General features: G+C 40.8%; 3 protein-coding genes and 1 long non-coding RNA gene across 5 annotated transcripts in view; 1 reads left to right on the forward strand and 3 right to left on the reverse strand.

Annotated features, from left to right (window-relative positions):
- LOC109962994 (uncharacterized) overlaps positions 1-9,837 on the reverse strand; it is a 30,535-nt gene extending 20,698 nt beyond the window's left edge. The window contains exon 1 of the long non-coding RNA XR_002275342.1: positions 9,583-9,837. This is a non-coding gene — a long non-coding RNA (uncharacterized LOC109962994). The remainder of the gene's footprint in view (positions 1-9,582) is intronic.
- entpd1 (ectonucleoside triphosphate diphosphohydrolase 1) overlaps positions 1-10,919 on the forward strand; it is a 15,782-nt gene extending 4,863 nt beyond the window's left edge. The window contains exons 1-10 of one of the 2 annotated variants that reach the window (XM_020605163.1): positions 2,372-2,557; positions 3,602-3,729; positions 4,492-4,609; positions 5,427-5,577; positions 5,881-6,040; positions 6,135-6,338; positions 6,478-6,735; positions 7,911-8,024; positions 8,151-8,288; positions 10,322-10,918. In XM_020605163.1, coding sequence (XP_020460819.1) covers positions 3,604-3,729; positions 4,492-4,609; positions 5,427-5,577; positions 5,881-6,040; positions 6,135-6,338; positions 6,478-6,735; positions 7,911-8,024; positions 8,151-8,288; positions 10,322-10,528 — 1,476 coding nt within the window. In that variant the 5' untranslated portion in view covers positions 2,372-2,557; positions 3,602-3,603 and the 3' untranslated portion in view covers positions 10,529-10,918. Of the gene's footprint in view, positions 1-2,371; positions 2,558-3,601; positions 3,730-4,491; positions 4,610-5,426; positions 5,578-5,880; positions 6,041-6,134; positions 6,339-6,477; positions 6,736-7,910; positions 8,025-8,150; positions 8,289-10,321 lie in introns of those variants that run through there. The other variant, XM_020605162.1, reaches the window with a different exon arrangement.
- Positions 10,920-11,119: 200 nt separating this feature from the next.
- Positions 11,120-14,770, reverse strand: LOC109962971 (potassium channel subfamily K member 1-like). The gene is made up of 3 exons (XM_020605182.1): positions 14,356-14,770; positions 12,834-13,238; positions 11,120-12,228 (listed from the first exon to the last, which is right to left on the reverse strand). The coding sequence occupies exons 1-3, from the start codon at positions 14,705-14,707 to the stop codon at positions 11,999-12,001; spliced, it is 987 nt and encodes a 328-aa protein (XP_020460838.1). The 5' UTR covers positions 14,708-14,770; the 3' UTR covers positions 11,120-11,998.
- Positions 14,771-15,481: 711 nt separating this feature from the next.
- On the reverse strand, positions 15,482-25,633 carry LOC109962990 (thrombospondin-2-like). The gene is made up of 19 exons (XM_020605214.1): positions 25,522-25,633; positions 24,618-24,914; positions 23,811-23,904; positions 23,545-23,709; positions 23,188-23,364; positions 22,935-23,108; positions 22,512-22,642; positions 22,127-22,261; positions 21,817-22,035; positions 21,577-21,684; positions 21,033-21,192; positions 20,406-20,524; positions 19,942-20,110; positions 19,786-19,816; positions 19,270-19,574; positions 19,055-19,185; positions 18,304-18,717; positions 16,578-16,717; positions 15,482-15,557 (listed from the first exon to the last, which is right to left on the reverse strand). The coding sequence occupies exons 2-17, from the start codon at positions 24,894-24,896 to the stop codon at positions 18,571-18,573; spliced, it is 2,544 nt and encodes an 847-aa protein (XP_020460870.1). The 5' UTR covers positions 24,897-24,914; positions 25,522-25,633; the 3' UTR covers positions 15,482-15,557; positions 16,578-16,717; positions 18,304-18,570.
- Positions 25,634-25,868: the final 235 nt, after the last annotated feature.

The following is a 25,868-nucleotide window of genomic DNA, read 5'->3' on the forward strand; positions in this document are numbered from 1 at the left end:
TTTCCTTTTCAACTATGGGCTTCAAAAACATGAAACTCATGTTCCTTTCGATTGTATTACTATTTATAGTGACGGATGTATCATCTGTACAAATGCTTCTTGCTAAACCAGGACCAACATTCACAAAGAACCTATTAAACTTATCTATTAACTACATCCTCCAATCTATTGACCGGTCATTATCATTATCCATAAAATATTGAGGGTAGTTACTCTTGCTGGAACTGTTTCTAATCAATTTATTTAATATATTCCAAGTACCTCTCATGTTATTTTTATTATCCTCCAATACTTTAGAGTAATATAGTTTCTTACATCTCCTCAAAATCTCAATTAATTTGTTCTTATATGTGTCCGTTTAGCTGGCTACCAACATCGTCATCAGTAAGCGATTACACATGATGTAACAAAGTTGTCACAAAGCAAATTAAAGGAGGACTTTGACTGGAAAATAAACCTACTGTTACCAAACACTTCTCAGATTTGACTGCAACAGGAAGGAAGGGTTAGGTTCAGGTTATCCCAGAGAATCTTTACAGCTCTATTGTAGCCACTTCCTTTCGTAGACTTTGAGTTGTACAGTAATAAAGAAGGGGTTTTATAATAGGAGTCAGCTGCTGTTAATGAAGTCATTCATTTATTCCAAAGCTGGTTGTTTACATCAACCACCATGTACAAATTTCCTCATACATTCTATGCGTGTTAGATAAAAGGCTACAGTAACAACGCTATAGATCAAGCATGTGAAGAGCTTGTAAAACAACTAAAAAGATGTGGAAGTCACATGTGGTTTCACTCTTGGCTTACTGCAGCCTTCAAGGAAAGGTCTGGCAAATCCCATCCCACTGAGGCAGCACGTGGACCTTCTATGATGTAACCCAGACTGTAATGCTGTCAGTTTGGACTGTGGTTGGCTGTATGAACCTTAGATGGCCCACACCAGTGCGGTTACTTCGGTATAGAAGCTGTGTATTTATTGTGTTGACATAATATCTTTAGATTTTTATTTTTAATTTCACTGACTTCCAAGTGTTTCCTTTTTCCGCATATGTAAAAGTCTGATTTACACCAATTGTTGTTATTTGAGCTACATGTTTAAATACAGTATGGTTTAAAGATTGACAAGGCTTAATAATTACAGATTTAGCAGTTTATCTAGATCATGTTTGTCTTACTGTACCTCCCTCCATGATTCCTGTACACAGAAATGCCTGCTTGGTCTCCTGTAAGAATCTGCAAGAATCATTTTGCACCACCTGGGTTTTTTTTGTAGGAGGCCAAACAGGGGTTTCTGCGTACAGGAAGCATGAAGGGAGGCAAGATAAATACGAATTAGATATACTGCCAGTTCTATAATTATTAAAACCTTGCTGAGAATCAGCAAAGTAAAAAGAAAAACCATCTTCATTGCAAGTTTTGCCATGTATCTGTTTATATTTTAGCTTTGATGGCACTTTCTTAAGCAAGGTATTCTCTTTAGCATCGACTTTATCATGGTAGTATTACATTTTTGCTGCACTGGCTATTACAAAAAATGTGTTTCAGCCGGAAAAAAAAATAATGCTCATTTACAAAGCACATAGAAAAAGAAAGCAGCAAGTTGGTTTAGTTGAGACAGGCTCAAGGAATTGTTTCAAAAAAATTAAAGCAACCCATCGACCCATGAGCTTTGGTCGTTTCCTTGGAAATTAGTCGCAAACAATTACAGGATATTTTCTAAGGCAGCATATGTGTGTGAGCATGTAACAGTGGAGGATGTTTAGAGTTACAGCTCTCACCTGGGTCGTATGATATAAATGATACAGTACATTGAAATCGGCATTCTAGTGCATGTTTAGATATGTGTGTTTGTGTATCTGATTATGCATAGCAAGACGGAGAATGCAGATCGGATTTGTGAATAAATCAAATTTACAGGCAAGTCGTGTTCTGGGTCTGCACGCACCCAAACAAATAAACACAGACACATGCTGTTCAGCAACTCCCATTCTTCTATCACACACACATCCTCAGGAAAAGCAGGGGATTCCGATTTGTCACAGATGACATCACAGCCTGCCAGTAATAAAAAACAGCTAAGCGAGGTGTCCCCGTTCCCTTCCTCTGACACATCCCACCAAAGGAACAGAGAGAGTAATGCCTGGTCGAGCGACACCCATTAGTTCAGAGTGAGGGAGCCCTTTTTAAGGGGTCTGCATGCACACAAGAGCGCACTCACACACACACACACACACACACACACACAAACTACATCTCCATAGTGACCGGCTTTTTGCTGCCCCAGCTCGGGGAGGAAATGCCAAACTCTGCGCTTCAGAGCCACGCCACCAGAAATACACACAAACAGCTCTGTTCTAATCCTCTGTCCAGCCACGACGGAAAAAAACCTCTGCTCTTATCACCACCCTGCTACCTCCCACTGTCTTTTTTCTCCTCTTCCTGTTCTCCCATATTTTCCCTTCTCTTCCAGCTCCTCTCTCCTCCACCTCCCTCCATGTCTGTCTGTCTCCCCATCTATCTCCCTCTCAGCAACAGTTCATTGAAATAGACAACAGAGGTAAGTGCTCCTTTCTGCTCTCTGACCACCATTGGTTTGCTGCTTTAATTTGCTTTAAGTTTCAGCCTGGTTTTCCCACAGTAGACAAAGGTCAGGTTAGTATCACTGCTGGAGGTTTTGCCGATACTGGAAAACTGAAACAGTTGTGTGTGCATATCTATGTCCTTGTGAAATGTGTACTGTACTCTTCGCCAGCTGTTATGTTCACTTAGTGTCTTAGCCTGGTAATAATCAAACAATCATGTGGGAGTGTGTCCTATGCACTTTACAATTCAAACTAGTATCGTTCTTTGTGGTCGCTTTAGAAACTGTGAATATAATATTAACAATAGCATCTGTGTGTGTGTGTGTGTGTGTGTGTGTGTGGGCGGCGGGTACAAATCTCTTTAATCAACAGTGGAAACTCAGTCAGTACTTAGGAATGGGAAGCAGCAGCAGACAGAGACCATATACTGTATATTCAGGGCTAAAAAACCCCCACCTATAGCAGGTTGTTGAACTCTTTGCCAACAATCACTCATTGCTTTATTTTTAATCATTGTAGGTTAGAATTTCCAGAATACACAAGTTATGTTTTGATTGAAGGCAACTATTCTTATGTTTTGTATATAGTTTAGCCATTTCCCCAACAACAAGCGTGAATCTGTTGAGTCTTTAGACTAATTTCTCAAAGTGGAACTTGTGTTGATCTTTCAGTATTAGTTCAATAATCTGATGTTGCTGGAAGGGATATCCTTTCAAATGTGCTGTGGCTGAAATAACAACGCCTGTGGAATCGAGGAATAGCCTGGCATTAGTTCAGACATGCCAAATCAGAAAGCCATCTGTAGTCCTTGGTTACAAAACAACACAATTAATCTCCACAGCCCCAGCACGGGCTTTTCCACATGTATACAAACATACATACTGTGATTTCACGAACATCTGGATGCAAGCCTGGCTAATACCTACCCCCCCACCCCCAATTTGGCCCCATCTTCCCCTTTCTATCCCGGCAACCCTTCGTGTCTGTCTGTCTTCCTGTCTGTCCGCCCCCGCTCCTAGAGATGAAAGAGAAGAATCCCTGGCACACGCCTGTGACCATCATCATCACTGTGATTGGTGTCATAGCGATTGTCGCCTTGGTGACGGTAGGAGTTTTGCAGAACAAGCCCCTCCTCCAAAAGTACAAGGTATGATAGAGGAAAATCCTAAAATAATTCAATTACACTTTATTGCCTGAATATTCTTCTGAAATTTGTCTTGCATCCCAAAGCACGTTACATCACATAAACATTTAATCAAACAGGACAACAACATAACACAAACACGCAGCACATCACCAGCCTGAGACAACATCCTTTAAAATCTAGAGAGACAGCTGTACCATGTACAGACACAATACTGACCCAGCTCTCACAGTAAATGCACTGTTGCATCTCCACAAAGATGCCTGGATATTTATTGGAGGATATTTGTTCAGTCTGTGTGTTGTGTACAGTAACCGGTAGAAGATGAGTTCACTGGACGACCAAAATTTACTTTGTGTGTGTGTGTGTGTGTGTGTGTGTGTGTTGTAGCCTGTTCCTTGTATGGGAATCCACTCAGTTACAGTCCAAAGTCCACAAGCCAAATACAGTATGTTTTCTCGTTCATGACCTCAACCGGTACTACTGGCTATAGAACTCCATCAGCAAATAAGGCCAGTGGCCGTTAATGAAAACATTAAATAACCACTCATTAACGACCCAGATGCAGGCCTAGCTGGACCCTCACAGTGTCTAGGGTGCAGTTTGCTAACCTATATTTGCACAGATGAAATTCTCTCTGAGAAGTTCTGGGAAGTGTCTGTGAGCTATAAAATCATTACATATTTGAGCTGTATATGCGGAAGTCATCCAAAGTCAATGTTACCAAGCACTGAAATGGAAATACTACTCCTGTCTGCACTCTAGTATGGTATTGTGCTGGACGCTGGATCCTCCCACACAGCTCTGTATATCTACGAGTGGCCTGCAGAGAAGGATAACAACACTGGAAGAGTTGAACAGATTCATTCCTGCAAAGTCAAGGGTACAGTATGCTGCACGCGCACACACACACACGCACACACACACACACACACACACACACACATACGCACGCACGCAGTGCATCCATTCCTGTTTATATCTTTTAGCAAAGATGTTAAATCTGCAACACTAGAACATTTAACTTTATAAAAGTGCCTTAATGTGTAAATGCTGACATTTAGCTTAGCTTCTCCAAACTATAACGTACTATAGCTTATTCCTCTTTGTCCAAAACTGCTAAAATACTTAAGAACCAGTGAGTCAAACCTGTACTGAACACAGCCATTGTAATTGTTTTTGAGCCAGTCCCACCATTCACTAGAACACTAACAAATGCATTACTTACTCCTGTTTGAGTAAGGTTTGCTCAGAACTACAGTGCCCAACTGTTTCAAGACTTTTTAATGAACCCATATATGTGTTGTTTTTTTTTTAAGATTAGTCTTCAGTAGCAACCAGTGGGCATGAAGCTGAATGCCCCAGACAGGGAAGGAAGGCAGAATGTTTTGTGAAACAGAGCTGGTTTTGGTCTTTTCAGATTAGGCATATCCTTTAACATTTATTTAAGTGAGAGATTAACACCTGGAGGTGTACATTTATGCATGCTTATGGGAAAGCTGATTCCTTTGCTACGGTTATCACCAAGCTTTCTTTTTTAGAACCATCTGCCAGGGTACTTAATCATTTTGAGGACCTTTAAATCCCAACCAGGCTATAGCATCTCTGAACTCATGAACCCTGAAATTACTAGGTTTTATGGCCACTAAATTTAAGCTGAATGACTTCAGCCTCCTCTTGACATTTTGTTCTTCCTGTAGGTCCAGGTATCTCCAGCTATGCGTCTACTCCATTGAAGGCCGGGGAGTCTCTGAGGGAGTGCATGCAGGAAGCCGAGCAGCGCGTCCCCAGAAAAAGACACCATGAGACCCCTCTTTATCTGGGGGCTACTGCGGGAATGAGATTGCTCAAGTACAGCAAACATTCCCATAATCATACATGCATCCACAAAATAATAACACAGAAGGCCTTTATATGGTCACTCTGGTGTGACTGTTCTAACTCTGTGTGTGTGTGTGTGTGTGTTTGCAGCCTTTTCCACCCACCCACTGTGATTTATCTCCACATAAATTTTACAGCCAGAACAGTGAATGAGTTACTGTCAAAACCATTATATACAGTGCAGTCTATTTATTATGTATGTGCTGCTGTTTTGCTTTGAATTATGGATGTGAATCAGTCTAATACCTTTGTGTTGCGTGTGCATGCATGCAGTATGGAGGACAGCGCCGCATCGAATAAAGTCTTTCAGGCTGTGGAGGAAGCCCTGCAAAAGTTCCCATTCGCCTTTCAGGGAGCAAGAATCTTAAGTGGCCAGGAAGAGGGCGCCTTCGGCTGGGTCACAGTCAACTACTTGGATGACCGCCTCAAACAGGTCTGTTTGTACACATGCCCAAGCAAAGTTGTCCACTTTTAGATGTGTGCTTCTACTGGGAACTGACTTCCATGCCTTTTTGATTCTGCTGCAGGGCTTAGAAACCACAGGTGCTCTTGACCTTGGAGGGGCCTCTACTCAAATTAGCTTTGTATCCGATAACTATGATGGTTCTGAGTCACCCGACAACTCTGTGACCTTCAGACTCTATGGAAATGGCTACAACCTGTACACTCACAGCTTCCTGTGTTACGGGAAAGACCAAGCGCTGAGAATGACACTGGCACAGCAGACTCTGGTAAATGTCTACTGTTTAAATCTAATCATCTGGGGTGATTCAGTACTTACAGACAAGGCTACATATACAGTGATACTGTATTTAAATTCAGTTATCTTCCTCTCTTTGTCTCTTACACCTCTCTGTCTGTCTCTCCTAGTCAGGTCCAAGAACAATACAAGATCCTTGTTTCCATGCCGGCTACAATGAAACAAAGAACTACTCAGTCCTCTACGACAGCCCCTGTGTGTCAAAGAGGAAACCACAGAGTGCTCCTGCAACCTTCATTCACGAGGGAAAAGGAAACTTTCAACAGTGTCAGGAAATCATCAAACGTGTCTTCAATTTTACTGACTGCAAATTCAGCCAATGCTCCTTCAATGGAGTCTTCCAGCCACTTTTGCAGGGGCCGTTTGGGGTAATTTACTACATTTGTCAGTGTCACTGACCTATGAGATACTGTGTGTTGTTTGAATGCACACAGGGCGTACCCTGAGCACAACTTGACCTTTTAACTGGTAATGTAGCGAAACTATTTATTCACCAAAATGTAACTGCATTACAATATGACTGCCTTCAAACAACCAGTGAAGTGATTTGCTAAAATGTCAATTCACCACAATTACAAACACTTTTCTTACATAATGCCAGGGATAGACCCATGCAGATACTTTCTGCCATCATGGCAATTAGGGGTGTAAGATATATTGTCTATGATAATATCTTAATTGCTATTTAAACTACGTATGTTTGTCACTCACTTTACAAAAACAATCAAAATCGCACCTTGAGAGGCCACACATTCACTGTGTCATGAAGTCAATTAGAATCATTACTGCACACAGCATGTACATGGTCACACACACCACAAGTTAAGCTAGTGTAGCTTCCTAAAAATGCTAAGTTAAAAATGAGTGAACAACCAGCACCAGGAGACAAAATACAGACACCACCAGCGCTGCAATTTAAAATGTTAACTGCTAGACGTGGATCATCCTCACTCGCTTGAACGTATTTTGGCTTTGAAAAGACGGATGCCCGCGCAAAAGATGTAATGAAAGACTATGTCGGAAATCAATTGATGTAAAGAGAACTTGACAGCTCATTTCCAGCCAAGGAACAGCACACGGACAGCAAACTTTAGCAGAATCATTCTGTTAATTCAATGTTTGTGTACTGGTTTCCTTTAATGCTTTGGTTTTAAGTAAATAACATTTTTTCTTAAATATAGTACGTTATTTCCATTATCAACAAAATCCCAGATATAATTTTCTGTCAGTATTGCACAGCCCTAATGAAGATATAATGTAGAAACTGTAAATGGTGTTTTGTTTGTGCCGCACATACCAGTGCATGTGAAAATGTTCCAGTAACAGTCTCTCTCACAACCCTGAATTATCCACACTTTACTGTGGGAACAACTTTCCTTGAAACTACTGTCAGAAACAAATAACACTTAGGTCAGTGACACAGGAAAATGCCTTAAGGGACAAATAATGCAAATTAAGTATTCATAATATGACTTCATTTGCTAAAGGACAAGGTCTTTTCCTTTGGCTTCACCTCTTCATTCCTTCCTCTTTCTCAATGTAGGCTTTCTCTGCTTACTACTTTGTGATGAACTTCCTCAATCTGACGGATACATCTATCCCTCTGGAAACTGTCAGGGACAAGTTGTCACGCTACTGCGCTACCCCCTGGCATCAGGTCAGGGTATATTTATGCATGATTTATAGAAACAAAAAGATATCCTGTCACATTTATTTCCATTCATGTTTATGTTATCGGGTCTGCCTGTACTAAACATTGATGGTATTCACTGCATTTCAACAGGTAGTGCAGCAACATCCTGGTGTAAAAGTAAAGTACCTGGCCGAGTACTGTTTTTCTGGCACATACATCCTCACCCTGTTGACAGAAGGATACAACTTCACCTCATGGAGCTACCCCAAAATAAAATTCATCAAGAAGGTCAGTAGATCACAGTCCACTCCTTTCCCATTTCACACACCCTGAACCTGACTGATTTAAGTCGTATCCTAATGACCTTTAACACCTTTTTGTGTGTTTGTACAAGTGTTCCCTTTGAGGTTTTGAGCTTTACAATGAGGGCAATTAAGAAAATTAGTCATTTGTATCTGAAAAATGTGCTTATGTACGTTAAACTCATCAGGGTCATGTTGTAGCCAACTGTCTGTACAGTAGGTCTGCAGGTTTGAGTCTCATTACTCTGACCACAGCGTTAGATGAATTTTAAACCAGCCCTGAAGAAACAAACATGTCAGCTCTTTAATCTGGGTAACTGTTATCTGTTTACGAACGACTGGGCCCAAATGACAGTGAGTCAGTACATTAGGAACCCCTCAGACTTTGTCAGCACAATCAACAAAGTATCACCAAAACCATAGCAGCAGATGTAAAGGTCACTAATTTGTCATTGCAAGAAAGCATAGCATACAAGCCAAACAACAGCCAACAGGAAATCAATCTGTGCTACCACAGATAAAGTAACTAAGTACATTTACTCAAACATAGTTAAAGATAACTGAGGTATTTGTACTTTACTCGAGTATTTCCATTTTCTGCCACTTCATACTTCAACTGTACTACATTTTACAGGCAATTATTGTACTCTTTATTCCTTCAAAATCAGGTTAACAAACCAAAATACAGTGCAATCATAAGACTGTTGATCCCTGGTGGGAAATTAAACAACCCAGCAGTATGTAAAGTACTTCAAAGTATAAGCATTTAAAGTAGATAACATTAGCACTACCTTTACCAGCTGTAACAATAAACGTGATGTACACAATACTTAAGTAATTTTAGTCCAAAAATGATATACATTAATGTGAACTGCGCCATTCTGCATAATGAATACTTTCACTGTTGGTACTTTAAGTATATTTTACATACTTTACTTAAGTAACTATTTAAATGCAGGACTTTTACTTGTAACAGAGTATTTGTACACTGTTATTGCTACTTTTACTCAAGTAAACAATCTGAGTACTTCTTCCACCACTGTGGTTCATTATTTTTCCACCACCAATGCAAATGCACGTTTTAGCATCATACAGCAAACTTAGATTAAAGCAGCATAACATCACCAATGAGCGGCAGCAATAAATCCAATCATTCCTGCCAATAACAACAGCAGCATGACAGCAAAGCTAAAATAGCAACAGCACAGCAGGCACGGGCACATAACAACGTAACACCCTGCAGAGCCAAAACACAACAAGCAATAAATGAAAGCTTTTACCTTGGACGCGGGCTTAAGGGTGGCGCACACCAGGTGGTCGCAGTCCTAGCGCGCATAGTAAAAATGGAGTCACACCTATCCAGGAACACTAAACAAGGTCCAGGGTTCTGTCATGGAGGCCAACTAACAGATCAGTGGTAGAAACGGGGGGGAAGCGCAGACTGTCATGGTAGCACACGCACATCCTACCAGCACAGTTTCATCACAGTAATTGGAAGCGTCTGGTTGTAATTGCTGTCAACCTGCGCGAATATGATTGGACTACAGGTAAGAATGAGCCTGTGACCGTGGATCGCAAGTGCAAGAAAGCATTGTTAGTTGATAGATATCTGGATTTCCTTAAACTTAATAAATAAAAATAAAATAATGTAGAAATAAATAACATTAGTTAAATCAGAAATGGATGCATTACATTGTTAAGCATTTTATTCAAAGTGGGGTATCTGTAGGTCTTGAAAGGTGTTAGAAAGTATAAAAAAATCCCTCACAAAAGGGATAGACTATATTTAAAAAGACTTGGTTTTCTATTATTGTGTGACTGAGATGAAGTATTAAATTGTAAGTTTTAAAAAGTTGTTTGGTGAGCACTGCAGAAACCCTTTATGCTTCTCCACTTAAACGTTTTTTCTTTAATTTTATAATATATCTGTATTCAAGCACAGTATGAATACCTCTAAACTGCACTGGCCTGTGGTACATGAGTGAATGACAGCTCTCCCTCTTCCTGTGTTGCATCCAGATAAAAGGCAGCGATGCAGGCTGGACACTGGGCTACATGTTGAATCTGACCAACATGATCCCAGCTGAGGCTCCTGACTCTCCTCCTCTCCCCTACACTGGCTATGTTTCCATAGTCACTTTACTTGCAGTGCTGCTCTTCATCCTCTTCATTGTCAGTCTGCGACCTCTCTGGCCACGCTGCTCCAAGCAACTGCAGATCATATGAAAACACGCACACATGTACTGTATGTATCAGTGGTAGTGTTGGAAGAAATGCTGTCAGAATCTGTGAGTGTGTTGGTGTGGGCCATTTGAACCATTTATGAATATAATCAACTTTATACTCTGAAGCCCTTGTGAGGGGGTCAAAGGTCAATGCCTGCAACAATCTTGCAGCTCATGTGGACTCAAGGACATTTCAGAAGGACACATACATTCTCTCACTGCGGTGTGGGTTATGCTTCTCTGGATGAAGGACAGTTTCTGTCTCTTTGTGTGTGAGTTTGTATGTTTGAATCTATAAATGTGAATGTGTTCCTGAATGTCTGTATGCACCCACATCAGTCTGCATGTCTGTGTCTTGAATTATTATGTGAATACGATACTGTACAAACAAAATATCCATGTTTTTACAAAATATCTGATTTGCTTGTCATTTGTACATTTGTAAAAACATTATAAGTTATATACTGTTTAATGTTTGGTGATTTATTTAAACCCAATTGGATTTTTTTTTTTATAAACACCCATGACAAAGTAGTTTTTGATTAAAACCAGTAAACCAGCAAAATGACAATGAAAATAGCAGCAAAATAATCTTTGAAAGACAATGTGCTCACTTGCCCCAAGTAACAACAATGACATAATCTTGCTAATAATCATCTTAATTATATTTTAAAGAAACACTGCCCTAAGCAACATGAGATACATTTCTCTAAACATGTAAACCTATTGTAAACCCATTGTTTGTATCTAAAATGGAAGTGCTGCCCTCTAGTGATGACAGGACGCATATTGCATTATGATTACCACAGTGAAATCTGTCCAACCACCACCTCTAAGCAACCAGTAAGAGAACAGAGCTGTTACTGTACCATAACCTGATGTTCTACATGAACATCTTACACATACTGAACAATAGGCCAACTGACGGTGCATCTGATTCTCCTGCTGCTGCTTTAAGAAGGCAAATTTCCTATGCAAATACCATCATAGTTTATATAATGTGTAAAAAGCCAGTACAAAATCCTCTGGAGCAAATTTGCCATGTTGGAATGATGGCATCAAGACTTTGGCAGGAAGTGGAAACTCATGAGGTTTCCCTGTACTTGGGGGCTCTGCCTTTCCTCTGAGTAACAGATTTAGCTCTTATCTGGAGGGAATGGAGTCACAGGGGAGAAAAAGTAAATAATACCACCCTGATAATCAGTGGGTGGTTCCTGCTTTTACACCACAAATGTCTTTTGTTGTTGGCAAATCACTTTTAAAGCTAATTAAGTGACTTATCTTAATGGCATGGTCAGAGTGCCAATATGCTCATATACAGCATACTGTACATATTTACACCGATGTCAGTGCTATTAATTCCTGACCGGCCACTTAAGAGACAAAAGTTCATAGACAAGTCCCTTAAAAACAGTGTGTGGCTGTTTTTAGCTGATTCTGGTGCTTAGTTGTAAGCTGCTGACTTGCTGTCCTACTGTAGGGACGCGGCCTGCTGTGACACAGATGGAATGGTTGGTAGGTGATTGGTCACAGGGTCTGAAGGGTTGCTCATGTGATCCTGGTCGATGATGGTGGTGGTCTCAGAGTCCAGCTCCTGAACATTTTCTTGGTAGAACCTCTGCCTCAGGCGTCTCATCCAGGGAAGCTCCCAGTACGTTTCCAGCACAACGAGGACACACACCAAGCCCAGCAGTAAGTAGACTTGGGGAACAGACATGCACAAAGGCAGCATGATGGAACAAAACAAGTACAGCATGACTAATTATCAACCAACAGTTAGTCTATAAATAGAAGGTGTGGTGGCTGGTTAATTACATGTACCAAATATTTCCAACACTTTGTGGAGCTGGTGGAGGTAAGTTTTCTAATGCTAGTCTCCTCAACCTCACCGTGGTGTGCCAAGCACACCATTAATTGTCTTGTTTTCTGAAGATAAAGTATGGGGGTAAAAATCTCTCATAACTTGCCACAAATGCGTAATCGTCATTTACAAATACAGTCGAGATTGCAAAGGTGTAAAAACCACTTTGCATCTCATGAATACAACAAACTGGTGCTTGTCGATCTACTCATTTTCAAATGTGTAAAACAATTTGAGTGTGTCTCATAATTGCAAATACATGCGTGTTGATCTACAAGTACAATCCAAGTATTTGTGGCTTTCATGAGACAGGCACAAATTGGTTTTTACACATTTGTAATCTTGACTGTATTTGTAAATCATCAAATATGCATTTGTGGCAGTTATGAGAGATTTTATCTCCATAATAAAAGGTTTCCACCTGGCAGCAGTGACACCTACTCACCTGTAATGGCCAGCCTGTAGAGGTGTGGATGTGGACTGTCCTCTTTACTGTGGGTCTCTCCAGGGACATAATCCCCGAGGCCAATGGTTGTCAGAGAGATGAAACAGAAATACAGAGAGTCCAGAAAGTTCCAGTCCTTTTCCAGGCTGGAAAGGATCCATGCTGGGATGAGGAAGACGAACAGGATCATGATGACGGTGAGACAGGCGGCATGGATGATGGCTACCTTCGATTTAGATATGGCCCTTCGATGGTGGAAGTAGGACACTGGCTGTAGAGTCACCAGGAACATGACCCTCTGCACCACAGCAGCGAGGAATAAGAAGGTAAAGGGGATGCCGAAGAGGATGTAGAAAATACAGAAGGCCTTCCCTCCATCTGAAAGAGGGACAGTGTGGCCATAACCTGAAGACACAACCAAACATGAAGCACAGCCTTAATTACAGTGGTATAATTAGAGGTGGTGTTCTTGCAGGAGCCACTTAGTCCCTGTGAAACTTTACACACATAATAATTAGAGGGAAGGACAACAGAAATTCATTCAACAGCAGCATGTCGTCTTTTAGCAAAGACAAACCAAATGTTTTAAGTTAACCTCTTTATAACCTATGTATGTTGAACTTCAGGTGAAGTTCAACAACTGTAAATGTTGTTGCACTATCCGATAAGTCGGGATTTATAGGAATTTGTTCATTTTAACAAATGCGTTTAAACATTCCTTCTTAACATGATGGAAGATACTGTATATGAAAATACTTACCTTGAACTAAAGCTAATAATTTGCATATAATGTGTGCTTTTTAAAATAAATAAGTAAATACATTCAGTAGGGGAAAGTAACTACAGTAAGTACATTTACTCAAGTATCGTATTTAAGGACAATTTTGCAGTATGCGCTTGAGTATTTTCTTTTTGTGCTACTTCATACTTTACCACATTTTAGAGGCAACGATTGTTCTTTTTACTCCTCTACCTTTATTTTAAAACTTTAGTTACTAGTTGTTTTTCAGAACCAGATTAATATAAAAATTTAAGTATAATCATAAGACTTTATTGATTTCTGGTGGAAAATTCACAAACTACCCAGCACTAATTCAAATTATAAGTATATAAGCCAGTTAAAAGTAGACCCCCCTTTTACCAAATGCAGTATCCAGTGTGATGGACACAATAATGCATCAGTGATTATCTTAAGCTAATTTGCGGTTTCAGGTATCAGTGGATACCTGTCAAAGTTACTGCCCTTCAGGTATGGCAGTGTTTTCCTGTTGAGGTGCAGTGGAAGGACGAACAATGAGAATATTGGACTAAAATGCCATGGCACTGGGACACCAAGGCAGTGTCGACAACAAATGTCAATATTCCAGTAATCCTTCATGGTGTTTAAAAGTCAGTATTATTTACATCTGGTCAGGTTTTAGCTGTTGCACCCATTGAAAATGCTGCTGGTGGGGAATTATTGTGGGTTTGAATGATTCACAGTGAAGCTTTCCTATTTGAGCACCTGTGTCCCGGGCCTCACCTACTGTGGTCAGCACGGTGCTGGTGAAGAACAGAGAGGACACAAAGTTCCAGCTGTTTTCGGTGTCATTCTCAATCAGGGACACTCCATCGCTATTAGCTTCCAGTGCGCGGATCAGAAGCTCCTCCAGGCGCGCGTCGGACACACAGCTGTTGTTGCTCAGGAAGTCCTGTCGGGCCACTTTCAGCTCCTGCTTAAGTTCGTGCTCGTAGGGCTTCTCTATGGCGGAGAAGATCCATGCGCCGATTAAAAGGTAAATCGTGTACCCGACAAGTAACAACACCAAATTGAGCGCTGACTGATGTCGCTCCACAAACCAAGCGCACCGGCATTCAGGGTAGATGCGCACCATCCCTCCGGTTTAAGATCACTGAACTTTTCAGTGCTCTCTTTCTCTCTTTGCTACTTGTGGACTCGTCTTCCTCATTCTTCACATCCCATTGGACGCGAGTAGTGACGTCGCTCCCTCACCAGACCAGGTGTGCAAGTGGATTTAGGAGGGTGTTTCACTGCCTTACAACACTTCCTTTTCTAAGTGGTTTAACAGGTTTCATGTTTTATGTCATTCCAAAACATTGACTTTATTTGAGACTCAGGATTCTTTGGAAACTATAAGTGTAACATCGTAAAATGTTTAAAGTTACACAAATCAGACATGAATATGATTTAACAATACAAATGAAGAATAAACCACTTTTCACCAGACCTGTAATTATTACTCCCACCACTAGAAGGCACTGGAGACTATGTTTCCACAGCCTTTTGTCTACTGTGCTGCTGTCATCAGAAAAGAAAAACACAAGTGGAGGCAAGTCTTTTATTGATAGGTTACCACCAGACATTTGTACAGTGCTCTACATACTCCATCATCGGTTTATCCTCACCTACCTCCCTTTCATATCTGGCATCTGGCAATAAATAATAATTTACAACCATTAAGAAAGCACAAATGAATACCAACAAGAAGTGATTGTCATAAGAGGTGCAGTCAGAGTCCTACAGTAATACACAGCAAAAGAGATGCCCTGGAATCAATACTGCTGCATAAAAAGCTGATAGATAGATGATGGTCATTGATTAATAGCCTTGGCTGGACAAAGGATCTGCCGCGTCCTCTCTCTTTTTTTTTCCTCAGATGTATTAATGTAAATCTCTGGAAGGTGGTTGTACAGTCTCCTGAATATTCTAGAAAATTCAGTTATCTGAGGAAAAAGCAGATCACAGGTATAGTCATTAGAGGCACTTTCAGAGTTGATATCAGCTCCCAAAGAGTATTACTAACACAGTGTTGGAGGTATTTGACAAAGCTCATCATGTCAGTGTTAGTTTAAAAACTACTTGGAGATGTAATTACACTCCACCCACAAATGTTGATTCTTTGGTTGGCACCATTATGCAAGTGTCATGCAGTTTAGGCTATAATTGATATCAAACTCACAGATTTTTATAATTGATTCAACACATGCTCTTCAAAGCCTTTCTTGATGCCAAGAATATCACAGCGTTAATCGCAGTGGACCATGTTGCCTGTATCTGTAGTGTGCTCAACACTAGCGTGGTGTAAATTGTCACCACCAAGTGGTATTTTATAACCAGTCCAGTATTGACTATTTTCTCCAGGAGTGTCTCTGAGTGAACTTTGAACACTTTCATTATGCATTTTGGTGTTAAAGTTTTACACTGTGAGAGCTTTTTTCTGACACTGTAACAGTGTTAATAATGTGAACACTTTCAAAAGTGAAACTTTTTATCGGTTCACTAGGAAAGTGTTCATTTTAACTCTACAGGTGATCAATTAACTATTTCAAATTTGAAGTGTAAGGCAATTAAAACTAGTCCAACTCAAATAGCTTCAGTGGTAAAATGCTATTTACACACTGTTGCATCAATAACAATATAATAATGTCATAATATCATCATCATTCTGTCATTTTTCTGCACAATGAATAGTTTTTGATACTTAAAGTACATTTTGTACTTTTACTTAAGTGTGTGTAAATCTTAGTGGTAAAAGAAGTACTCAGATTGTTTGCTTAAGTAAAAGTAGCAATATCACAGAGTAAAAATACTCTATTACAAGTAAAAGTCAAAATGTACCTAAGTAAATTCTGGACTTTTACTTGGAATTGTAAAGTATAAAGTATTTAATTAAAGCACTGGAGCACTTCTGGTGCCCCACTCAGGACGATAGTCAGGACAAACGTGCTGACAGGATGTCTCACCTCTGCACTCGTATTTGAGGTCTGAGAAGAGGACGTGTTCCTGAGAGAAGACAAACAGGCCCAGCCTGCCTCCAGCCAGGGTGTGGTCGTACACCGCTCCTGAGTCAGATAAAATATCCCTGCCCTCGTACACCACCACCCTGCCATGGAAACACAGCAAACACAGCACCGATCATTTATACTGGACTGGACTGTAGATGTAGAGGAAAGTGTATTACACACTGTGCTACACTGCTATTTTTTAAAGTAAAGGATCTGAGTAATTCTTCCACCACTGCCAGTGCTCTCTGAATTTCTGTCAGCTTGTTTGTATATTTCCTTCCTGTCCTATTCGACTGTTTGTATCAGTGGATAACAGTGAGGACATGGCATCAAATGGAGATACATTTAAAGCAGTTACAATCCATCTTTTTAGCTGCTATCCAACATATCTCGTGTGTCCTTCGCAATCAAAGTGTAGATTCGTACAGTCATCCAACAGTACAGCCATTCATTATCCACGATGCAGTACTTGCATCTTCAAAGATAGCCATTTCAGTATTTTACTACTCTGAACAACTGTGCCTGGCACATAACTCTCTCCCCTCACTTCTTATCATTTTGAAAACATCGCTATAGTCCTGATGTTCTTCTTTCCATCTGTGCAAAAACTGCACAAAGCACAGAGAAGTCATTGCCCGGGGCTGTTTTGTACGTCCATTAGTGAGAAGTACAACTAAGTAGAAATAGATGTAGCAGATTCAGGAAAACCGGGGTCAACAGTTATCACAAAATAACTCTTGGAGATTGATGATATCCTTGAGTACTGGGACATCTGAGGGTTAATTATTCCTTCAAGGGTAGCACTGAATGTGATTTTCACAGATTTAACAAGTTATTCAGCACAGATTGCTGCTCCATTAAAACCTGTTAGCTGCTATTAACTGAGCTATAAATGTGTGATTTAAAGCAACATATGTATTTCTGCATGTTTTTGCCCATTTTGTACAGATCCCATTTATTTTACAGTGTTGCTAGTGGTTTTGGTGGGCATTAGTCTTTTAGTTTTGAGAAATTTCTATTTATTACCTTTAAGTTTTTTAATTCGTTTTCATCCACTTCAATAAATGATCCACTTGCAGACACAGTAGAAAAATCTGCTTTAAATGCATAATTGCCACTGAGCGTCATGTCTGTTTTTATTGCTGTTAAATTAAATAAAATTAGATGAATTTTCACCTTGATAGAAGTTACGCAAGTAAATTGATTAGAAGTCTGCACTGCATTTCTACAAATAAGTAATGTTTGTTTCACAATAATAAACACAGAAGTGACTGCAAGCTGATTTTCATGATGTACAGCACTGAATAGAAACCTGACCAAAACAGCCTTTTAGCCAATACAACATGCTTTGAAAAATGATGTTTATGTGCATGTACAGTGATAAATGGGGGAAAACAATGCCATAAAGCTAAAGTTTAGTGCTAATGCAGTGTTATTTTCAAGAAAGAGAAAGCTCTGTTGTTCCCCCGAGGAAGCCCTCAAACTTCATTTTTTAACTTTAAAACCTGGGTGATCTCACTGCCCACAATCCTGTGGCTCCTAAGAGGAAAACCAGAAAAGTAATGAATACTTTAGCCCATTACATATACAAGTTCGTGTGTCATCTGTCTAGTTTGTGATTATCAGCCTATAATAATGACTAAATTGATTTAACAGAGCAGTATAGTTATAGTTCGCTTTGTACCTGATGAACCCAGTCTTGGGTCTGTGGGTAAGGTGCATGCGGTAGGCTGTGTAGTCCTTCCACCCAATTTTATTGGGGTCATGCCACAACGTTCTGACCTGAAACACACACAGAGACATCACCTGAGTGCACCTGATCTTTACTGTGCCGACTGGCCAAGGATGGTCTGTTCAGGGCAATTTTAGGACATTTTGAAAGAGACATTTTGTGTGAGTTATGATATTACAAGAAGAATAAAGCAGGTCAGACACATATGAGCTCATCCATTCATGCCTGGTGCCTGGTGTTTCCAGTATGCCAGAGGGCGTTGCGTAGATATTCCCCCGGTCCTGTGGTGGAGTTAACGAGTTTGATGGAAACTCCTGCTGTGCCAAAAGCTTTGAATGGCTTTTTCTCCCAGTAGGCCTGAGACACCTTTCTCATAAATAGAAAGAAAGTGAAGGTTAAGCTGACATATGTGCAGTAATGGATGAAAGAGGATTGCCGCCATACATAAAAAGACGTGTTTGAAATGCCAGTTCTTTTCTTTTCTATGCACTTTTTCATTTTTGCTGGTGAGATTGTCAGGACATAAAAGAAAAATACAAAGAAGTTTATGGTCAAGGAGATATTTGAAGATGTCTCAAGATGGACATAACTTTTGATTCAAACCCCAGAATGAAAGCTTTTAAAAGCCAATTTAGGTCAGTTTTCTACTGCCATTAGTGAAGCCGGTAGCAGTTTTCACGAGCCTTCAGCAGTCACATCTCACCTGTTTCCACATGACGGCGTAAAATCGCTGATTGGACTGGTAGGCGAACACAATGCCTGCATAGTCGTCATCTCGGTCAGTGTTCACATAAAATGTCACACTGAAGTCTACTGCGCTGAACTTAACATATCCTGTTTGAACCAAGGGGACATTTGTTTTTTATTTATCATACCTAGCATGGGTTTTGATTTATCCGGACTTACAGCCAATCTCACCTAAAGCAATCCCAGGGTCGGAGTTAGCTGTCTGCAGGAGCTCTGTACCCTGGCTGCGGATCACCCAGAGGGGGTCGGACTGTGTGGTGCCACTAGGGTCCAACAAAACAACCTGAAACTTCCTGAAGTCTGTTGACCCAATATTCTGGTTCAGCGGACACGGATCCAGTGCATCTGGAATACTGTCATTGTCAAAGTCATTGAAACAAGCATCTCCACTGCCGTCACCTGCAAGAGAGAGGAATAAATAGAGCAAAATGTAATTGTGATTTCCTGGATTTTGCCAGGAAGGAAATAAAAATGGACTGGATGAGAAAAAAGTGAAAATCTAGCAAGAAAGCCCTGTTTAAACAATCTTTAATGGCACTACAGAGAGCCATAAACTGTTTATGTTGTTGTCCAACATTAACATGATCTGAACATACTGGGCTGTCACATGATTTTACTGCATGACTGCAAAATCCATTTATCCATTCATCATAAACCGTGCAGAATATTTTCCCCAGGTGACAGCACATTAATCTGCATGTGTTCACATCTGCACCATGGTGCCAGAGATCTATTGATCGATTTTCAATAGATTATCTGTTTTTGTTGTTTGTTTATGTCTTGAGAAGAACTGCCTACCAGCTAAAGTTTAGAAAAACTGTAACAACACAGACCATCAGAGTCCAGTGTCGTCATCGTGGTCACAAACATCTCCCTTCCCGTCCTTGTCATGGTCGGCCTGGTTGCTGTTGGCTATGTAGGGACAGTTGTCTAGAGAGTTTTGGTGGCCGTCCTCATCGATGTCCTCGTTGTCATCGCACGTGTCCCCCACCAGGTCATTGTCAGCGTCAAGCTAGAGAAATGCATGTAAAATACTATAAATAAAACCATATGTGTATTGCTGAATCACGAGTGTCTGTACTTAATTTAAGCGTACCACTACATCCAGTCCCTCCATTTTCATGCATTAAAAATCCTCCATCTATTCCTCTCTGCTTGACAGCCACTAATAAATTACTGGAACAGCTTTGTTGGATCCCAGTGTTTGAATGTGCAACCCGCACCAGATGTTCTGAGAGGCACAGTTGTTTTTTCAGTACATACACAAATACAAGTGCGCTTTAAAGCCTCGTGTGTTTTTCAGGAACCTGCAGTGGATTGTGAAGAAGGGGACAGTTGTCACACTGGTCTCCAACACCATCCAGGTCTGTGTCCCTCTGGTCTGTGTTGTAGACGAGGGGGCAGTTGTCCCTGTCATTCTGAACCTCTGAATGCACAGAGCAGATGGTGTATATTACATTTTACTGCTTTATTATTTGGGTAAATGTATTTAGATTCATATTTAAAGACTAACTTAATAATCCACATTTTGTAGTTAATAAACCGATTGTACAGTCACTTCGTTACACCACCAACTGATCCTGGTGCCAGTTTGTAGTGTTCTTTACCACAGAATTTATTTTGCCTTATAAAAAGAGTAACCCCTCGAGATACTTTGGAGTACTGCAGAGGGGTCCATGAGATTATATAAGAAGCTGTTACTTTAAAAATATCACTCATGTATAATTCCTAAAATTATACTAGAAGTTCAATAAAATATGTAAATGTAATTTCAATTGACCACACTTTAAGTTTAATCTGATGTATAGACAGAAACTGAGCCACATGGAATTCTCAATATAATAGTATTAATTGTATAAATATGGAATTTTTTAACAACACTCAGACAATTTAATAACAATTGCATAAGACAGGTTTCAGTGAGTGGCTCCTACCATCTCCATCGCTGTCGATGCTGCAGGCGTCCCCCTCTCCGTCGTTATCAGTGTCTGTCTGCAGTGGGTTGCTATCAAACGGACAGTTGTCGCAGGGGTCCCCGACTCCGTCTCTGTCAGAATCAAACTGTAGGGGGTTGTATACCACTGGGCAGTTGTCCTGTACAGAAACAAACACACACATTTATTTTCATTTCTGCTGGGCATTTTATATTGGCTTACATTTATTTCCTGGAAATTTAACCTAACATAACACACAGGGGATAGCAACTTGTTTTCAGTCACGTATCCTTAGAATTTTATTTATTTATCTATTTTAATCTTTATTCATTTAGGAAAGGTCCACTGAAAGGCCATCTCTCTTTTTCAGGACTGCCCTGTTCACATTCAGACCTGGTAGCTGCCCAGTACAACCACAGAGCAGTTCCAGTGGAGCAGGCACTTTTGTCACCTGTCCCACCCAGATTTAATCCTGCCGGTCTGAGGAGTGAGTTGGTGACCTTCTGGTCACAAGCTTGCTTCTCTAACTCAGCCACAGTCTCACCCTTTCATCTATGATGTTGTCATTGTCATCATCAGGATCACAGGCATCTCCCTGTCCATCCTTGTCCAGATCTTCCTGTCCAGAGTTTGGTAGCATGGGGCAATTATCCTGTAGCCAATGACAATTTTAGTGTAGTGGAATCAAAGCCAATCAAAACACAGCTCCAGCTCACCAGATTAAAATCACTCACTCTTTTTACTTCAGTCCTAACCTTTAAGGTTTTTGTATTTGTGTTTTTACCTTTTGACAGTGATAGGTCGCATTCTGTTTGCAGGGCAGGATGTTGTTGGGCCAACCATCCAGATCAGAGTCTTCACCACACAAGAAGCCATCGCCAGCAAACCCCACAGTGCACACACACTTGTATAAGACCTGAGATGCCAGGCCCAAATACACACACTCAGCATATTTGTGGCAGCTGTGTGTGTTGTCTTTGCAAGGATTGTATGGTTCACACATCTAGAACCAAAACAGATCTTTTAGAATCCAAAAGTGGTTCTTGATTATAGCTAAGAACAAAGCCAGTTGTTCACAGAGGGCAAACACATGCCTGCTTGGTTTTCAGGGCTTCCTGCAGTCCAAGACCAAATGGCTGGGTGCCCTTATAGCGAGGAGGACAGGGGAGGCAGTAGAACCCAGGGTCTGTGTTCACACACTCTGTGACACATACACCCTCCACTTCACACTGCAGAGACAGAAGAATTAACAATCACTAACTATAAATACAAAGGTGTTTCAGGTGTTATGTACAAGAGGAACTCTCCCCCAGGATCAGTGATCATGGTGCCTTCAGTCGAACTTTCTTTCATAGCTTTCATGAAGTGCAACAGTGATCAGTCATTAGGGTCCATCCTCTGTGTATCATGAGTGTTCATATAAATTGCCCAGTCAAATGACTCCCCAGTTGTGATGAGCATGAGATGTGTGGTTATTACCTCGTTCTCATCGTCACAGTGAGTGCCGTTGCCAGTTAAACCCAACGGACAGTGTCCACATTCCCATGACCCATCGCTATGTGATGTACACTCCACCCCAGGAAAACACGGATTTGACAGCAAACATGTGTCTGAAAACACATGTGCGTGTATCATTGCATATTTGGTCAATGACAATTTTACACAGCATCACAAAGCAAATAGGTCAATATTGGTTCTATTCTGTCCTAAGCCTCAATAATTGAACAAAGACAGAATAAACAATATAGGGTATTATTTCTTAATCCTCATTGTCTGAAAACATATTTCCTCCAATAAATAGGATTAAGGTTTATCCACAGATACGAGGCTTAGCCTACTTGTAGTATATCTGCTTACAAATGTACCTATAGGCTGAGGTTTGTGGACAGGGTTAAGGTTTACCTATAGGACATGGTTGTCTGTTGCAAGATTCATAGTCTACAGCGTCTCCAGCACAACGCTTCCCGCCATTCTGAGGAGCGGGATTCAAACACTCCCGCTGGCGACTTGTAAGGCCTCCCCCACATGACTCTGAGCACAGTGACCATTCAGTCCAGGTTGTCCAGCCTCCAGCAACTACACACAAACATAACATATATGTGTAAGCCAGTTACAGTGCAGTTTGCATGTGCATTTGTCCCTGCTGTATACTCACTGGGGCAGAGTGTGTTGTTGCAGGGTTGTGTTTCCCTGGCGCTGCCTGTGCACCCTCTGCCTCCTTTCTGCGGTGGAGGGTTGTTGCAGAGACGGACCCGTGTGATGCTGCCTTCTCCACATGTGGTTGTACATGCAGACCAAGGAGACCAGTGACCCCAGTTCCCGTCAGTACGGACTAGACACAAAACAAGCACATACAGATTGTCCATTTTTGTAGCAGACTGAAAATGAAAGTAGAATTCACAGCTGACCACCTCTACAGCTCCACACTGTGAACTAAACCAGCGTGTTTCTAAAAGTAAATTAAATCAAGATGTCCTGTCTGACAGATCAGATATGCAAAGTGATGTCTTACCCTTGCGGTCACACTTCATCAGAACGCAGTTGCGGGTTTGGACCGATGGGCCATCACAGAACGGCATGATGCCATTACAGGACCGACCCCTTCGCTGCCCTCCTCTTCCACAGGTGGCAGAACAGTAAGTCCACTCTGACCACGGAGACCAACCATCTTCATTATCTTTACATACATGCAAAAATATACACTGTTGGTATTTTCTTCTAAAGTACTTCTGCTTTTAAATGCTGTGTCCTTAGCACATGTGGACAAATCAAACTCACTGAGACAGACCGGGCAGCACTTCCCATCAATAAAGGACGGATTGATGCAAGACACAGGAGGACAAGACATCTGCTGACACACCACTTTTCCATCCTAAACAAGGTAAAGGAGAGACTGGCCACTGTTCATACATTTTAATTTTGTAACAACAGCATTATTCAAACCATATTATTTGAACCAGATGCTTCACTAAATGCCATTCCGTGCAGAGGACTGGTATGCTGTCATGATTCATTATAACTCTGTTTATTCCCTCAATCCATCTTTGACAAAACCAACAATATTTTATAAAAACTTGGAGAAGAGGATGAAACAAGCATAAAATATGGTTAGAGGCTAATAAATGGTGGCTCTGGAAATAAATGAAACCAAACTGGATACAAGTGAAACTTACCAAACCAGTAAACACACTTAACAGTTTATTTTGACATTTTGGAAACTAAGCGCATTCACTTTGTGGTCATTAATTTGATATAAAGTCTATTCTTTAGTCAGGTCTTCATGGAATCAATTATCAGTTTATTCAAGTCTCAGTGCAATTTTCATAGATTCAAGTGATTAAAGTAACAAATAAGATTGGGACAAAAGTGAGAGTTAAGTCAGAAATGAGGACGACTTTGACTTGGCTGCTCTGGGACTTGAAATCAAAATGTAGAATGACCTTAGGCTTGACTTGAACTGCTCTGGGTGCCAAGGAATTGGTATTATGCTCTTCTATTCAATCAGAGACGTGTGCGGCGCTTTCCCAAGAAACACCTCATTGCAAGTGTTAGATAATAGTTACATAAGATTTGTTCAGCACAGACCTGGCAAATGCAGGAGGTGCAGCTGTCAACCTCCCAGTCCTCCCTCTGCTCATACAGCCGTCCATCTTGCATACACCAGAACTCCCCGTCTCTGCCCCTGTCAAGGTCACTGTCATCACCGCCGCTGTTGCTGCCTCCGGTGCCGCCGCTGGTGCCGTCGCTGGTGCCATCGCTGGTGCCACCACTGTTCCTGCCACTATTGCCGCCATTGTTGCCACTGCTGGTGCTGCTGTTGTTGTTACTGCTGCTGTTGCTCAGCTCGGCCAAAGATATGCGCATATCCTCATTTTCTGCAGACTGAGAACACAACATCCAGGTAGCATTTTCAAAACATTAAAATTACTGTTAGAAACTGTATATTTTTTATTACAGTTGTATTAGTATCTACTGCATTAGGCTAAAGCTGTGGTGAGACAATTAACAGCCAACATTTTAACACTGATTTCTGCTTATTTTGCCTGAAAATTACCAAGACATTTATCACAAACCACAGTGCTTCCTGCCAGAAAAAGGATGTTGCTACTTGTTACATCTGCACTGGAAGATGATGTACTCTGTTGGTTTTATCACACAAATTGCCCTCAGGCCTCACATACAGTATAATGTGTAGTGAACAGGCTGGTATACTTAAACAGTGCTTCTCTCAAATAGTTTATATTAATCACAAAAATATTCAAAAATTATAATGCGATGATAAAATTACAATCGACACCTTTAACTGGCCATTTTCATATTAAAAAAAAATGCAGTTTAAATTTTTTTTTAAAGAAAATCAAATACATTTTTCTTTTGGAATCCAAAGTTGTGCTCGTGCCATATCAAAATACATGTAGCAACAGAAAGTTATACACAACCAACAAATTCCAATGAGCAGATGATAGACTCATGTCTTTGTGCGTCCTACTATTCTTTCCAGATCTTCAAGCAGGTTGGTGGTCACAATATGCAGACCCTGGATCTCAGTGACCAAGCCCACCAGTTCATCACATGGATGAAGACAGGATGACACATTGCCCCCCTTTGCCCCACCCACACCTGTAGAGGAGTTACAAGTGTGTGGTCTGTGGTAGATAATACACTTGAGTCTGCATTAATGATATAAAAGGAGACAGAGATGCACATGCATCAAATGCACATGTGAGATGCACATGTGTCATACCTGCACACACAGCTGCTGCGTAGAGGAATATCAAAAACCAGGTGGAAAAACTCAGCAGTTTTGTTCCTGTTTACATATAAATCACCATGAAA

Source organism: Monopterus albus, unplaced genomic scaffold (assembly GCF_001952655.1).
Source record: "Monopterus albus unplaced genomic scaffold, M_albus_1.0 scaffold69.1, whole genome shotgun sequence".
In the NCBI taxonomy this organism is placed as follows: Eukaryota; Metazoa; Chordata; class Actinopteri; order Synbranchiformes; family Synbranchidae; genus Monopterus; species Monopterus albus.

Bases quoted from the DNA above. Each gene is read 5' to 3' on its own strand.
- LOC109962990 (XM_020605214.1), bottom strand. From the start codon at position 24,896: ATGCGCATATCTTTGGCCGAGCTGAGCAACAGCAGCAGTAACAACAAC. The intron at 19,575-19,785 runs GTGCTGTCACCT...TTTCTCATCCAG, and splicing joins GTGAACACATGCAGATTAAT to TCCATTTTTATTTCCTTCCT. The intron at 19,186-19,269 runs GTGAGATTGGCT...TGGTTCAAACAG, and splicing joins CGACCCTGGGATTGCTTTAG to GATATGTTAAGTTCAGCGCA.
- LOC109962971 (XM_020605182.1), bottom strand. From the start codon at position 14,707: ATGGTGCGCATCTACCCTGAATGCCGGTGCGCTTGGTTTGTGGAGCGA. The intron at 13,239-14,355 runs GTGAGGCCCGGG...TTGTGTCTTCAG, and splicing joins CACCGTGCTGACCACAGTAG to GTTATGGCCACACTGTCCCT. The intron at 12,229-12,833 runs GTGAGTAGGTGT...CTGTTCCCCAAG, and splicing joins CTACAGGCTGGCCATTACAG to TCTACTTACTGCTGGGCTTG.